General features: G+C 39.5%; 7 protein-coding genes across 7 annotated transcripts in view; 4 read left to right on the top strand and 3 right to left on the bottom strand.

Moving 5' to 3' along the window:
• The window catches only part of LOC115629147 (putative mediator of RNA polymerase II transcription subunit 26), a 53349-nt gene extending 48081 nt beyond the window's left edge, over positions 1-5268 (bottom strand). The window contains exon 1 of the mRNA XM_030525510.1: positions 4983-5268. The gene's annotated coding sequence lies outside the window, so the exon portion shown is untranslated. The remainder of the gene's footprint in view (positions 1-4982) is intronic.
• Positions 5269-6405: 1137 nt separating this feature from the next.
• LOC115629192 (5-hydroxyisourate hydrolase 2) lies at positions 6406-6838 on the top strand. The gene has a single exon (XM_030525595.1). The coding sequence runs from the start codon at positions 6413-6415 to the stop codon at positions 6764-6766; it is 354 nt and encodes a 117-aa protein (XP_030381455.1). The 5' UTR covers positions 6406-6412; the 3' UTR covers positions 6767-6838.
• A 372-nt stretch (positions 6839-7210) lies between these two features.
• On the top strand, positions 7211-8355 carry LOC115629182. The gene is made up of 3 exons (XM_030525566.1): positions 7211-7443; positions 7507-8096; positions 8157-8355. Exons 1-3 carry the CDS (start codon positions 7276-7278, stop codon positions 8248-8250), a joined length of 852 nt encoding a protein of 283 aa, XP_030381426.1. The 5' UTR covers positions 7211-7275; the 3' UTR covers positions 8251-8355.
• On the bottom strand, positions 8289-9095 carry LOC115629187. Its single transcript, XM_030525582.1, has one exon. It carries the CDS (start codon positions 9059-9061, stop codon positions 8312-8314), a length of 750 nt encoding a protein of 249 aa, XP_030381442.1. The 5' UTR covers positions 9062-9095; the 3' UTR covers positions 8289-8311.
• A 645-nt stretch (positions 9096-9740) lies between these two features.
• LOC115629175 ((S)-2-hydroxy-acid oxidase GLO1) lies at positions 9741-11111 on the top strand. The gene is made up of 2 exons (XM_030525553.1): positions 9741-10199; positions 10256-11111. The coding sequence occupies exons 1-2, from the start codon at positions 9796-9798 to the stop codon at positions 10947-10949; spliced, it is 1098 nt and encodes a 365-aa protein (XP_030381413.1). The 5' UTR covers positions 9741-9795; the 3' UTR covers positions 10950-11111.
• Positions 11112-11289: 178 nt separating this feature from the next.
• On the top strand, positions 11290-12774 carry LOC115629166 (periodic tryptophan protein 1 homolog). The gene has a single exon (XM_030525543.1). It carries the CDS (start codon positions 11346-11348, stop codon positions 12702-12704), a length of 1359 nt encoding a protein of 452 aa, XP_030381403.1. The 5' UTR covers positions 11290-11345; the 3' UTR covers positions 12705-12774.
• Positions 12775-12992: 218 nt separating this feature from the next.
• LOC115629156 (transcription initiation factor TFIID subunit 5) lies at positions 12993-15434 on the bottom strand. The gene has a single exon (XM_030525531.1). The coding sequence runs from the start codon at positions 15347-15349 to the stop codon at positions 13253-13255; it is 2097 nt and encodes a 698-aa protein (XP_030381391.1). The 5' UTR covers positions 15350-15434; the 3' UTR covers positions 12993-13252.
• Between the last annotated feature and the right edge of the window lie 116 nt (positions 15435-15550).

The raw sequence follows: 15550 nt of genomic DNA, 5'->3' as shown, positions 1-15550 counted from the left end.
TTTGCTTTGCTAACCCCACCGTGAAGGTCTCTCCAGTCTCGACATCGTGTTCTGTGTGGCGTAGAAGACGCTCTACAGTACTCAAAAATGTACTTAAACCCATAAGATACATATGTACATACATATCTGCGCCTAGTCTGTGCACACACAGAGTTAACAATTTGTAGATTCAAACACATGTGTATAGTACAAGTGTATTGTATGTGTGTCAATGTTAAAATTGATTTTGATCGCGTGCATGCCTTTAAATACATGCACAAGTATGTACATACAAAGAAAAAAACATACATATACATACATATATATCGTACATAAATCTGTATGGTGTGAATACGGAAAGGCTCATTCATTTTATGCACTGGGTGGGGTGCATGTGTCAGACCTCATCGGCGAAGAGCGAACCGAGAGATAACAACTTACATATTGGAAATGAAGTGTTTGTCTGTTATACTGAACTCTACCGTCAACACCTTTTATGATAAAAATATAGAGAAATTATGCATCAATTGATGAGACGTTAAATAAATTTATAGATTCCCATTAACGATCTAGCTTTTTTGTCTTCTTCTGCATACCAATACATATTTGTTTAACAGGCGAGAAAACATTTGAATATTCGAAAAATATTGCAAATCGAATAGAAAATGAAATTGCAATTTGCATACGTTATTTTTTAAATGCATCGTGCAATATTTAATCAAAATTTAATTTTCTACAAAATTGGAACATTATGTGTTCAATCAAAATTCACTCTCAGTCCCAAATTGTCATTATTGTACAGCAAGCTGATATTATATTGGATTTATTACTTAAATACCATAGATTCCAAAAGCATATGAAATTAAATACAATTTACTGCTCTGCTATAAAAGTTCCTAACTCGAAATTGATTTTGAAATTATTGTGTTACTCGTCCATGGGTTTTATCACAAATATCATATAGCTGGAAACAAATACACATACAAGTATATAGACCTTTAGACCAATCTACAAAATGTAACCAAATCATGCAAATAACAATAGTGAGAAGCTTGTACGTACATATGTATGTATGTACGAGTACCTGCATTTTTGCTATATCGGATGCATGAAGGCGTATATATACGAGTAGGGCTCAGTTTACGTGACGTTCAGCTTCAAAAATGTGTCTGCGTCATTGCTGCGCCAACAAATAGTTATTTATTGAATAGTTCCAGCATTGGTCGATAACATCGATCAAAGTTTTACCTTTAATCTGGAATCAGAATCGAAGCTCTATTAACCACCTTTCCACAGTTGGCAATTACACGTATGTATGCACAAGCCTGTATATTAATGGGAATACATACAGACTTGGTTATGTATGTACGAGTATGTGTTTATGCATTTTTATTGTTTCTCTTTGTTGTGATTAATGGTTGCGTTACAATTGGGATTTAGTGCGCGACTGACTCAAGTGGCTCCAAATCTGCACCGCCAACGCCACCACCACCACCACCACCAGCAATGCCAACATTGCAACCACAGCGCTTCACTTCAGTTTGTCTGAGCGCTTATAAACATCTTTCATGCTTTTTCAATTATTTTTTTTAGAGTTTGTTGTTTTTTTAATTTTGCGCCACAATTTTAATGTTGAAACCATAAAAGTGCCCATGTGTGTGCAGAAACCAAAGTTTTAATTTTTTGTTTTTAGACATCGCTGCCTCGTTACCAACAACAAATAAACATGAGCATAATAGCACATAAAGAGCCCAAAGTGTGGAAGGCAAGGCAAGGCAAGCACTTGAGAAAGAAAACTGAAATTTGTTTCAAATTTGAAAACTCACTTTGGCATGGCGAATGGCTTAGTCACGCCACTTGCCGCAATTTTGACCGACTAAGTGTGCGGGTTTATGTACTCGAATCTATCTACATACATACATACATGTATAGTATACAATTGTATCTGTACTAAGCGTACTTATGAACAAAAACATTTGCGCAGCGTATTTGGTAAATATTTAAACAAAAATGCAGACAGAAGTTATGAAATAGTAGACAGGTGGGTGGGTGGCTGCTCGGAGTTTTAAATAACTGAACAGTTTTTTCCAAGTTCCCAGTCAAACTAAGACGAATTTTAAAACCATCGCTTAAACTTAGAAATTCAAAAATTGCATACTACTTAAAATTATTTTCATTTACAATTTGTTGAACAATTTCAAAGTAAATAAACGACGTATAACAATATTTATAATTAAATGATAAAGAGCCTCAGCATGAATAAATGTTAATTTTCGATCCATAATGTAATAAAAGCAAAAATATTATTGCTAAGCTATAACTTTTGTAGGTAATTGCGTATAGCCCTCTCCTTTTGGATATAGAACGCATCGGTATACCGATGGCCAGCAACAGATTTTCAGCTACAGATTCATAAAGTGACTTATCCGTAGTGGCAAACGCTCAACGGAGCTCTGTGAGTTGCTCGGCTGTAATAAGAACTATGACAGGACACTGGCTGGTTGGCACCCATGCCGCCAGACTACGGCTTCCCTAGGACGACCCACCTCTTCTGCGACTGCCTGGCCTTAATCGAAACCGGTATCTGGGAGCCAAATTCCTCCCCCAGCTCTCAAAACTATCCTATACGAAATCGAAGGATATATCACAATTCTTCAAAGCGTATGGGTGACACCAACGGCTTGATATTTATGAATAATAGGCGTATAAATAATCAATTTGTGAATTAGTAGTTTCGATGTCAAAACACGTTTATTTTTAAATAATGAATTAATTAACATATTCAAAGCATGCATGTTTCACACAAGTCCTACTCTCCGAATATGAATCTTTTATGCATTGAAGCTAAACAAATGTATATGTCTGCTTAAAAATTAACTAAATTATTATTTGCATTACATAATAAATTTCGATTTATTTTGAGTCGCTCTTGACTTGGACAAAGAATTAGGATAGAGCGTTTTGTCTAAGCATTTAAAAAATCAAGTTCTGTAGTACAAGTATATATTAACCATCAATCTTTGTTAGCTGCTCTACTCACTAATGTTTAAAGATGATAAAGTGAGATACGCACAACCCGCAAGGAGATGGGACCATGTAATATAAGATGCAATCAGGACACACAACAATTAAAGACAATTTTATAGGAAGAGGGATGCGAACAGCAGGAAACTAGCTCTACATATATACATGTTAAAAGTGATGGCAATGCACTTAGATATAGTATTACTAACTACAGCCACGTCCGACTCATCGACCCGCATGTTGTTTTCGAACATGTTCTTCAACAAATTGTCAAGCAAAATAGACGAACGAGTAGAAAACACAGAAGTGGATCTAGTTTACCAGCGGCTTGGGTATGTACACAAAAATTGGGTTGCAATGGAACGCATTAAAAATATTTAAACAAAAAGAGTAAATAAAATTAAAACAAAAACAAAAGCAGCTGAAATGAACAGAGCACATCTAGAAATAGTCAAGCGTATTCGAATGAAAGGTGCTTAAAAGTGCATGCGGGTTCATTTCCTGTTTGCAGTGCCCCTCCAGTCCACCGCCCCCTTGAGGTTCATTTCTGCTTTGGACTGCACTTGCGGTTTCGTAGCGTCTTTTCTGCCAGCTTGCCAGACTTCTCTCAGTCGCTGCACTTTGTTATTGTTTTTGCTTTTGCGCCGTCAACTGAAATTGACGGCAAACATGCTTAGCTGAAGTCTTCCCTCCATCCCTCGACCCCAGGCCCCGCAACAAAAACGACAACAACAACGCCATTTACTTGATGACTTTAAGGTTTTATTTTTTTGTACTATCTGTCTTTAACTTTTGCTTCTCCTCCGCTTGCACTTTTGCTGTCTTTAAACTTCAATGCTCTCTAATCTTCTATCAAAATTAGGTGACGTCTTCGGCATGTTTTGGCTTTTAGAAATAATGATTATCTACCTTTATGCTAATATTTTATCGCTAGCCTTCATTTAATTTTGTGGCTAATGCTTTCTAACGGCTTTGTTGTGTGCTAGCGGCCAAGAAAGTCAGCAATTAATAATTTTACCATGTATTTGGCTTAAGATACCGTTTAAACTTTGTCACTCAGATTTTGCAATTAAATCGCCATAAACTGTTATAATTAATAGCTGCAACTTTCGATTATTATATAACACATTATTTGACTATTACAACATTTTTTCGATGTACACAAACATTGGAGAATTGAAGACGTTGATGACAAATTATAAATAAATAATAAATATTGCCCCGGGGTCAGAAACTTTCAAACTTTTTACATTTTTTCTTGTGATTTAATTTGTTAAATTATTATTTATTTTAACCAGCTTTTTTGACTATATGGCGATAGTATTTTTAATATTTTTAAAATTAATTTCATGACATAAATAAATAAATACAAAATTTCAATTGGGCTTGATATGCTTTTTCAATACAATCTTCATAGAATATCAATAACTATGAACCCGTTCAACCACATCAAAATGTCAAAGTTCTTCAAAGTTCATGTATATAGAATGCGCTAATATTTTGTACTTTTCGACAGACGGTCTGTGATATAAACGAGATGTAAAGTTGTAATAAAAAATATATATTGATCGATCTACCTCCTTTTAGATTCGAACTTTTACACCCAGATTGTGTCCATATGTGTCAGTGATAGATGTAATTACCAAATTTGAGTAAAATATTTCCCGAATTGCGAGAGTTATTGAGAATCACTAATGACGGGGGAATGAAGTGGCGGAGAATAATTTTGTACTGCGTTGACATATAAGGCATATGTGGTGGCATTTGGTGTCTCTAGCTTATATACATAGTCTCTGAAAACATACGGACAGACAAACAAAACTGACTAAGTGGACTCGTTTTGCCATGCTGATCAAGAATATATACGCTTTGTGGCGTCTGCCACGCCTCTTACTGCCTGATACATTTTTCACTTTGCACAAACCTAATATACTCCTGTAAGTGTACATTACATTCACAGAGTATACAAATTGACTTACCTTTAGGAAATGGTCGTGTGAGTCTCGTTGAGTGTAAAATTGTGGTTGCTATTGTTCTATGAACTCAAAACACAACAGCAACAATAAACAAACACTCAAATTGGAGCAACCAATTGGTTATGTGGTTGCTATAGTCGCTGATCTTGTTAGATGCTGATCTGATCGAGTGGGAGACGAAGCGAGACGCGCCGTACTTGCTTTTGCTGGCGCTGTCCTATCCAATGGATTACAAAAGCAACGAAAATGGAAACGCGATTAGTTTTATGCGAGTTATGGAAGCAGCATCGGTTAAAGCTATCTGAAGCAGAACTTTATATTCAAATAAATACAAATGAAAAGAATACGAGGAAAAAACATGCACTCACACTTCAATACATATGTACATATATTTGTATGTTTGTATGTATACACTCAACAAGAATATGTATCTTAAAACTGGTTTACACAGCCAAGATTTGTTGGGATTGAAGTTGTTAACTTCAAGTTTACCAGTGTGTGGGTAATACTTTCAAATGATTAATTCGACTTCTTTTTAGGGTTTTCAAACACACATAAATTTATGAATAGATAATTATTAAACTTGATATTTCACCGGCTATATATTCAACATTTATCAAGTTCTTCGCGGCCTTTATTTAAGGAAATGCAATGTCGCCCGTTTTTATAAAAACAACTGTTGCGCCACTAACCGAACTGCGTATGTACAGATATGTATGTATATGTATCATTTTATTCGCCCACTAACAGTCGACAAAAAAAATTAATAATATTGTACAATTTATTTTCAATGCAGATTCACATATTATATTTAAAATTTTATTCAATACCGAGATTCTAGCGCAACCGGCATTCGAAAACACGACCGCTCTTTTTTGTTATTTGTTAGATATACAAAACGCAACGGCCGTGTGAACAGCGACGAAGCGCACCCTCGGAACATCTCACAGATACAACTCGCACAAAGAGCACACACAAAGCACAGCTACACTATCGATAGTCGGATTCAGTCGTTCGATTGAAAATGAAATCGATTGCTTACCAGCTGGTGTGGTGGACATATGAGGAACAAGTCGTGTAACCATGAGGTGAGTATGAAAAATTAACGGTTTTTAATTTACTACAATAACTTAAAAAATGCAATTTATTTCACAGCGAGGTATATCATATATATTCAAAAGTATGTATATTTTTTTTGTAATACTCAGAAAAATCTATCCGAAATGCTGTTTTTATTCATTTTTGTATACGCCGTAATCGCAAATACTTGTATTTACGCAAATATACACTCATACACGCTTACAGACGATAAGCTATGCAATATACAATTCGAGATTCCACAGAATCAGCAAGCATTTAGATGTAGATAACAAAAACAGTTTATAACTCCCATCACAAATAAACAGTAAAGTAGTGCAGCAGATTGTCTTGCAATGAACACACGTAGAGGTCTTAGTCTTTCGACACATGTACTAGATACGTCCCTAGGAACTGCAGCTGCAAATCTCAAGGTGACAGTTCATCGCTTTGATGACGAATCCCAAAAGTGGCAAGCTGTGCGTGCCAAGCAAACAGATCCTGACGGCCGCTGTAATGTTTTTGAGCAAAGCGAATTTCCCAGTGCTACCTACAAGTTAACATTCCATGTGGGCGCCTATTATGTCGGAAAAAATTTGAAAACACTATATCCAGCTATTGAGATATTAGTAGATTGCACTGACGATCAACACTATCACCTACCCCTCCTCTTAAGCCCATATGGCTATACAACATACCGTGGCTCATAATATTGTAAAACCCATTCCACAATAAATATAAATGAAATAACTTGCATAAGATATGAAGTGCTTAAACCAGAACTAAAGTTGTAACTATTCACTATTTCGATTTCTTTAATTAATTTTGTAAAATAACTTTTAAAAAAATATTTTCTGTAAAAATATATATTTTTAAAGGAATCTAAAGTCAGTTTTCATAATTATTCTAGTTTGAGTTTATTAGAAGAAAAATGTGTTCAAATGATTGTTTATCGGTATACTCTACTGGTGTTTGAATAATTAGAGGAGACATTTTAAATACTTCAAGTATTTATTGTACAATATATTCGAAATACATATACGTCTTAGTAAAAAGAAGTTGGAAGATATCGAGAAAACAACCATCGATGTTTCGCATTGATACTTATATCGATAATTGCACTGCTCTCCACTGCATCGCATTTCGACAAAAAATTTTATTTGCAAGTGGATGTATTAAAAGCTGTTCTACAATTTTATTATTAAATTCACAATAAATCATGTTGGACGGCTGGTACTGCCGTACACTTGCAAACCAGGAGGCCTCAGTCAAAATCGAACAGGAGAGCGATGAAGAAGCCCGTACCACTTCAGTGTCAGCTCCGGGTGTTATAGACTACAAGGAGCGGTACAAAAAACTTAAACAAAAACTGAAATTCCTCGTATATGTATGTTACTTAAATTTATTTAATCATCGTACTGTACTCAAAAACCAACTATCTTTTTTGAAGGAAAATGAGTACTTCCAGGATTTGATCGCCACTAACCAAAGAAGGCTGCTTAAGGTTTCGCGCGACCGCGCCTTTCTTTTGGATCGTCTGCTGCTGTACGAGAAGCCAGCGAAGGACTCCAGTGATAGTGACGCAACTGACAGTTCTGATGATGCAGAATCGGTGGCGCCAACTTCTTCTGCAACAGTGGCATCAACCTCATCAGCAGCTGGGAATTTGGGTAACCAATCACAGCCGCAAATCGTTATGGGATCATCAAAGGAAATTGTGCGAAAACGAAAAGCTGAAAGCAAAGGATGTCCACCAATGTCGACTTCAGTTGTGGGAGGTGCGACTCGTGGACGCAAGCGTAAAATAAACTCACTGGCAATAAGCAGTCAACATTCGGTGGTGGTGAAAAAGCCGCCCGTGATGGCAACAGTGTCGCCATCGCTTCAACAACCACCTACTAAAGACGAGCCCCTTAGCACAGCCGAAATAACGCGGCAATTGCAGGAACGTCGCCCTACGCCTATCGAGCTTATGAGTCCTGAGTGCGCCTCTGCAACTGTGCCGGCAACAATGCTCAGCGATGACAGCCCATCGAAATGGTAATACTTCCACTAGTTCTGAAAATAGGCATTAAAAATGGCTTTTTCACTTCTTTTTAGCTATCCTAATGAAAGCTTGCAGCAGCTGATGGAGGATGACTCGCCCACACATGTGGCCGCCGAGGAATGCGTGGCGATGGAATATACTACTTAAATTACATGCTACTCTTCCCAAATAATCATACACTTATATAACGTACAATGTTATCTTTTAATCATTTCCCAATTAACTGAATTAAAACAACATTTTCACCACGCACAAGAAGTTGAGGTAGCTCGCGCCGTAGCTCCACATTCTTACGGTTGAGACTCTTTACTTGGACACTGGGCAGTGTCACGCCCAATTGATTCAATCGTGCACTACAGTCTTCTTGAGAGCCGCAAATGTTTTGCTTGCCATATTTGAACTTTCGCCTTTTCCATATTTCAACGGCATTATTCATCAGAACGTTCCACTGTTTATCAAAAGCAATTAGTTCGCCCTCAATGCTGCCAGATATGCTATGCTCCTTCCGCACCACAATGCGAACACGCTGACGTTCTGTTTCTGCCACCGCGGGGAGGCACTGCCGCAGGGCAGCTAATGGACCCTCCGTGCCTGCCATGTGAGTGTAGAGATTGCGGTAATTTTTCTTTTTAGCTGTGACGTGTATAGCCATTTGATGTGGTTCAAAACGTCGCTCTGGCACGGCTTGCTCTAATGTGGAGGACGTAGAAGTGGTTCCAGTGGCCCCAGGGCCTCTTTTTTGTTGCTTGTTCAGCTCCCATATACCAAATTTTTTAAGGGCGCTTTCAAAAGCGGCGACGTTCTGATAGAAAACCTTCGGTGTCTTCTCAGTTATTTTATAGTCGCGGTCGTAAAGAGCGCGCAGTGGATTGAAGCGGTCACTGCCCACATCCAATTCCTGGTCCGTGGTAGGAGTTTCTTCCGTGCCACCACCATCTTGAATTTCATCAGTGCTCATTATATTTATTTACTCCAACACAGAATTTTACCGGCTTTATGTCGTGCGCCATTCTTAAGCTATCCGATTAAGTTATCGATACCTTATTCTTTTTCGAAATGACGAAATCGTAAACTTAAGGTTTGTTAATGAAGAAACTTAAAAAATGTATTTTTTGCAAATCACCAGCTGAGAAACTGCTAAAAAAAATATATAGAAATATACAAAGAACTATGAATAAACGTTTTAAGCGCCAGCCCTCTTGTCCGCGGCTTCAAATTACGGACTTGCCTTACTATTATTATTATCAGTAAAGCTAAAATCCCCAATCCCGAGGCGATCATAAATCCCATCTTGCCCGATTACATTTTCCACTTGAAGGAGGTCTTTTTAGGTCTTTAGGTCTTTATTGCTTACAAATTAATTTGTTAAATGAAAATAAATTGTACAAGTTACGTTAGATTAAAAAACGGTGTGGATTGAATACGCACAAAACCTTCAAGCTCTAACGTAGACACGTATAAAATCTTATTATAGGCAAATAATGTATTGCGTCTCTATCTCTATTATTTGTAAGCTATCAGCTTCTGCCCGCCATTAAGTTTCTTATCAAGTCGACATTTTATGAATCTATCACAATTTTAGATGCTCACGCTAATCTCACAAGAACTCAGTGTGATCCCGTCACTTGAAGAAGATTGCAGCAAATTACTAAAAAAAACTTTTAATTTTTCAATAATATAATACATAAAAACATGTCTTTAGTGTGCGTAGAAGACTTCGAACAAAATGCGAAAACCAAGCTGGAAAAAAATGCCCTGGACTACTATAAAAGTGGAGCTGGAGAACAATATTCATTGAAACTGAACCGTGATGCATTTAAACGGTTGAGACTGCGTCCACGTTGCCTACGTGATGTCTCCCAAATTAATATCAGTTGTGAAATATTTGGACACAAATTGCAGTGGCCATTGGGTATCGCACCTACGGCCATGCAAAAGATGGCTCATCCAGATGGGGAGGGCGGCAATGCTAGAGCTGCTGGTAAAGCGGGATCAATATTCATTTTGAGCACTCTTTCAACAACATCGCTGGAGGATTTGGCAGCTGCAGCGCCTGATACAATCAAATGGTTTCAGCTCTATATCTACAAGGATCGGTGGGCTCAGAAAATGTTAAGTACACACGAATTTAATTCACACTTTCCTTTTACAGGTCGCTTACAGAAAGCCTGGTACGAAGAGCAGAGAAGGCTAACTTTAAGGCACTCGTACTTACTATAGATGCACCTATTTTTGGGCACAGAAGAGCTGATGTGCGCAATAATTTCAGCTTACCATCACATCTCTCCTTAGCAAACTTTCAAGACGAAAAAGCCAATGGTGTGATTACAATGAAAGGCGCCTCAGGCATTAACGAATATGTCTCCAGTCAATTTGATCCTACATTGTCATGGAAGGACATAAAATGGCTAAAGGAAATCACCAAATTGCCAATTGTGGTGAAAGGCGTTCTAACGGCCGAAGACGCAATATTAGCCCGCGAATTCGGCTGCCATGGCGTAATTGTATCAAACCATGGTGCCCGGCAGATCGACACCGTGCCAGCAAGCATTGAAGCCTTGCCGGAAGTTGTTAAGGCTGTTGGCAACGATTTGGTAGTTATGATGGATGGTGGAATTTTGGAGGGCAATGATATTTTTAAGGCGCTCGCTTTAGGCGCTAAAGCTGTTTTTGTTGGGCGCCCGGCTGTTTGGGCCCTTGCCTATAATGGTCAGCGCGGTGTTGAAGAAATGCTACATGTTTTACGAAAGGATTTCGAAATCACAATGGCATTAATTGGCTGCCAGGCACTAAAAGACATTCAACCATCTATGGTAGCCCACGAATCAACGTACTCTAAAATTTAAACTGCAGCGCGAGGGATACAATTTGAATTAAGAAAAACATATGCATTTCAAATTTACTTTTGCATTATCTTCTCTTATTTCAGACAATAATAATTTCACTCTTGCTTGAGCGGCTAGCAATTGATAAATAAATCATTATATGGATAACCTATTGATACTTTATGCTGATAGTTTTATTAAAATATATTCAACAACGAAAAATGATAACGTACATAAATATGTACATATAGTATATTCGATATTTTTCGGCATACTGCGGTATTTTAGCCATTCTCAATATAAAACTATCGATATCATCAACATTGTAAGCGACTGTGAAATCTACTAGAACACAGCACGTGCAATTTGGTAAATTGATCAGATTTAAAAGTACAAGTAGTATTAACTTACGCAGAAATGGCCGAGGTTGACGATGGTCCACCAGAAGCAAGCATAGACTTCGTGCCTGCAATATGCTTCGTACCACGCGGTGTAACAAAAGAACGACCGGACAAGATTGTGTTAACTAAAGACGAATTGGCTCGTGTAATTGAAGATACTAAGGACTTGCTGGAGGACGACGATGATAACGAAGATGAGGAAAATGACGATCAGGAAACAATGGAAGTTGACAACAGTGAAAATCAAAATCCGGACGATGAATTTAACTTCAACAACTACGACAATGAACCCAACGCCAGAGTTACAAATATTGGCAACGTTGTGGAAGCCGACGAGCAGATACCTGACGAAGATGAGGACTCTGAGGCGGAGGACGAGGTGATAAAGCCCACCGACAATCTGGTGCTTGTTGGTCATGTACAGGATGACGCGGCTTCTATGGAGGTTTGGGTTTTCAACCAGCTCGAGGAGGCGTTGTATACCCACCACGACTTTCTCTTACCCAGTTTTCCGCTTTGCATTGAATGGCTAAACCACGATGCCGGTAGTGACAAGCCAGGCAACATGTGCGCAATCGGTTGCATGGACCCAATCATTACTATTTGGGACCTAGACATACAGGACTCTATTGAACCAACATTTAAACTAGGCTCCAAAGGAAGTCGTAAACAAAATAAGCCGCAGTACGGTCACAAAGATGCTGTACTAGATCTGTCATGGAACCGCCACTTTGAACACATACTGGCCAGTGGCTCCGTTGATCAAACGCTTATTCTATGGGACATGGATGAGGGACAGCCGCATACCACCATCACCGCCTTCGGTGAGAAAGTTCAATCGCTCGAATTTCATCCGGATGAAGCGCAAAGTATACTCACCGGCTGTGCTGATGGGTACGTGCGTCTGTTTGACTGTCGCGATGCCGAAAACGTAGACTCCACATGTATTAAGTGGCAGGTCAGCGGCGAGGTGGAAAAGGTTCTTTGGCATCCCACACAAACTGACTACTTTATCATTGGTACTAACGATGGCAGCTTGCACTATGCTGACAGACGCGCTCCCAACCGACTGCTGTGGTCTGTTAAGGCGCATGGCGAAGAAATATCTGGTATATGCTTCAACAACGAAATGCCTAATTTGCTTACCTCCACCTCTACGGAAGGGACATTGAAAATCTGGAATTTTAGCACATCCGAGGCAAAATACGTATATGAGCACAACTTTAACATGGGCCGTTTACAGTGCATGCGGCAGTGTCCGGAGGATCCGTATACACTAGCCTTTGGTGGAGAAAAACCTCCGCGATGCTCAGTCTTTAATATCAAGAACTTTGAAGCGGTGCGTACAGTCTTCGGCATTGCCGATACAGAATAACATACTTAGTTTTAGATAATGTATTTTATATTCAATGTACATTTTAATAAATGCATATTTTGTAAATATATACTCAGAAAATTATTACTCAGCAATAGTCGAAGACCCTTGCAATTGAATAACATAAACTGTTTATGGTTAAGTTACTATTTACACATAAAAATAAATTTTCTGGACAATGTATAAAATATGACGGGGAAACTCTGATATCTTCCATTCATATTTCAACTCCAAAAAGAATTAGACGATTCCAAGCAACAAATATCTAAGAATTTAGTCGTATACAATTAATCAAATTTATTCATTTAAAAAAATACTTATTCATTATTATAAATCCTCAAAAATGATGAGTTCTACGCTTTTTCAAACTTAAAAACGATGGATTTATTCAGTCCTTGTCAAATCAAGTTCTAAAATATTAAAAGTTTAATTTAAATATTTTTCTGCAGACGACCAACTGGAACTATACACACGCCCAGTAATTTGGGCAGCTTGTTATAAAATCTTATATATTTATCATAAACTACATATTAAACATAAACTATAAATTAGTTCTTAAAGAGACCCACACACATCAACAAGTTACGCCGCGTGAAGTGCAGCGCCACAAAAGGAGAATTCTTGCTGGGGAACGTCCGCAGTAAATACACATCCTCGTCGTTTTCGTCGTGATGATGGGACACTGTTATCTGATTGCTCAGGTAATCTTCAGTAACTTTGTGAAAATCCCAAAGAGTGAGGTTGCAGTCCAGCCCACCGGCAGCAAGTATTGTGCCATCGCGACTGAAGGTAATGGTGGACACCATGCTTGTGTGGCGTAAAAGTGTGGTAACTAGCGAGCCATTGGATAGGTCCCAAATGATAATGTTATGATCGACTGAGCCGGATGCTAAATAACGACCACAGGCGGAGAAGGCCAGTGACGTAACGGTGCCTTTATGACCCGTCATGAGTCGCACGGATTGTCCAGTCAACACGTCCCAGAGGCGTACCGTACGATCACTTGAGCCACTTGCTACATAGTTGGAGTTCGGGTGAAATTGCACGCAATCCACATCGGACAGGTGTCCGACGAAGATCCGCAGAGCTTGATTTGAGTCGGTGGACCAGAGGCGCGCAGTTTTGTCATATGAGCAAGAGACAAAATAGTACCCATGCGGAGCGAAGCGCACATCCCAAACGGGGTAGACATGTCCACGATAAGCTACGACGCAAGACCAGGTGAGTAGCGACCACAATCGGATGGTGCCGTCCTCCGAGCAAGAGAGCAACAAATTCATTTCGGGCGCAAAAGCGCAACGATAAACAGGTCCTGTATGGCCCAGAAAACTGCGCGTCGATTCCCCACTACGATCGTCCAGCATACGTACATTTATGTCGGAAGATTCTTTATCCAACTCGCGTAAGGCGTCCGCGTCTTTTAGTGCACGGAGTTTTGCTGGCGTTAATGACCAAATGCGGACACTAGAATCACTGAAGCCACAGGCCAACATCGTAGAGTCATCTGAGATTTCGGCGCAAGTCACGCCTTGTACGGAATTCAGAACTGTGTAAAACACTGCAGACGGCAACTGATCCTTATTGAGCGGCAAACGCTTGCTAGCTTCACGCAACGCTTTTAACTTGAGCAGCTTGTCGGAATCTTTTAGCTCCGGTAAAGGTATGCGGTCGATTGCTGGCGCATTTGGATCCGATTTGGATTTTTTTGAGAGCAGTGGGTCTTTTTTGGGTTTCTTTTTCTTTGGACGATCTGGTGCATCTGGATCGTCTTCCTCCTCCTCTGGTGCCGGCGCTGGCGTTGTGAGTGTCTGGAAGTCCACCTCTTTCAGAAGTCCGTAGTAGACGCGCATTTTATTATCCTGGCGTTTGGCCTCGCCAATATGTGAGCCAGCCGTGGCCACACATTGCAGCTTGTTGCGTGCCATGCCCTCATATGTATCAAAGTGTAGATATTTTGATACAATATCTGCCACAACTTCTTGCCTGCGGTCTTGAATATGACGCTTAAACAACGAATGCGCATCGCGTGACATGCGAATAACGAATTTGTCGGTCTCCATGGCAGTAACGAAGTCATCATCCAACAGCTCCTCCGGCTTCGACAGCATCAACAAATTGAATAAGCTTTCGGTGTAGTAGCCGTCCAGGTCAGACTTGTATTTCTCAATAAAGGAGCGCGCCTTATCAGTTAGACCACTGGCAAGCATCTTGAAATAAATTTGCACCAGAATGGGATATAGCACCATGGAAAGTTCGTGCTTGTAAATGTCCAAAGCCTCTTCAACAAAGGTGCGTAACTCCTCGTAGGCTTGTTCGTACTGCTGGGCATCAAAGGCGTCATCTCCAATGAACTTTGCTAGCGCTTCAGCTGCATTAAGGGAATTCTTGGCTTCTGCTGCTGTCTTTGTTTCCACCGAAGTCTGGGAGCGTTCGCCGGCTCCCACGCCTAATGCGGCACTCAGCACTTGCTGGACATCGTTGTCAGTGAGCTCTTCCAAATCAGCGGCGCTTACATTGGCCTCTTGACAAAGCAGCTCCTCTGTACTTTTTAGCTGATGCTTCTTTAAAAGCTTTAGTAAACAGAGTAGCTCGCGCTTGTCAAGCGGTTGATTATCGTTTGCACCATTAATATTAACCCCTTCCATGCTAACTTTGTGCGATTAAATTCACCGAAATCCCACAGAAGCGCAAAATATTTTCGACTCTTCTTTTTTACAGCGCCATTCAGAGGGAACGCAGAGTAACAAGTCTTTTCCCGATACACAATACATCGATAACAATACGATACCATCATTAGACTATTACTGTGCAGAAGAGTGCATTATAAAAGTGCATTAGGAATGTGC

Source organism: Scaptodrosophila lebanonensis, unplaced genomic scaffold, assembly GCF_003285725.1.
Source record: "Scaptodrosophila lebanonensis strain 11010-0011.00,11010-0021.00 unplaced genomic scaffold, SlebRS2 tig00000001-arrow-pilon, whole genome shotgun sequence".
Lineage (NCBI taxonomy): Eukaryota > Metazoa > Arthropoda > Insecta > Diptera > Drosophilidae > Scaptodrosophila > Scaptodrosophila lebanonensis.
This window is presented reverse-complemented; position numbering and strand designations above follow the sequence as displayed.

Excerpts from the sequence above, each read along its gene's own strand:
- LOC115629166 (XM_030525543.1), top strand. The coding sequence starts at position 11,346 with ATGGCCGAGGTTGACGATGGTCCACCAGAAGCAAGCATAGACTTCGTG.
- LOC115629182 (XM_030525566.1), top strand. The coding sequence starts at position 7,276 with ATGTTGGACGGCTGGTACTGCCGTACACTTGCAAACCAGGAGGCCTCA. Across the intron at positions 7,444-7,506 it reads AACTGAAATTCCTCGTATAT|GAAAATGAGTACTTCCAGGA; the intron begins GTATGTTACTTA and ends TCTTTTTTGAAG. Across the intron at positions 8,097-8,156 it reads GATGACAGCCCATCGAAATG|CTATCCTAATGAAAGCTTGC; the intron begins GTAATACTTCCA and ends ACTTCTTTTTAG.
- LOC115629156 (XM_030525531.1), bottom strand. The coding sequence starts at position 15,349 with ATGGAAGGGGTTAATATTAATGGTGCAAACGATAATCAACCGCTTGAC.
- LOC115629187 (XM_030525582.1), bottom strand. The coding sequence starts at position 9,061 with ATGAGCACTGATGAAATTCAAGATGGTGGTGGCACGGAAGAAACTCCT.
- LOC115629192 (XM_030525595.1), top strand. The coding sequence starts at position 6,413 with ATGAACACACGTAGAGGTCTTAGTCTTTCGACACATGTACTAGATACG.
- LOC115629175 (XM_030525553.1), top strand. The coding sequence starts at position 9,796 with ATGTCTTTAGTGTGCGTAGAAGACTTCGAACAAAATGCGAAAACCAAG. Across the intron at positions 10,200-10,255 it reads CTCTATATCTACAAGGATCG|GTCGCTTACAGAAAGCCTGG; the intron begins GTGGGCTCAGAA and ends TTCCTTTTACAG.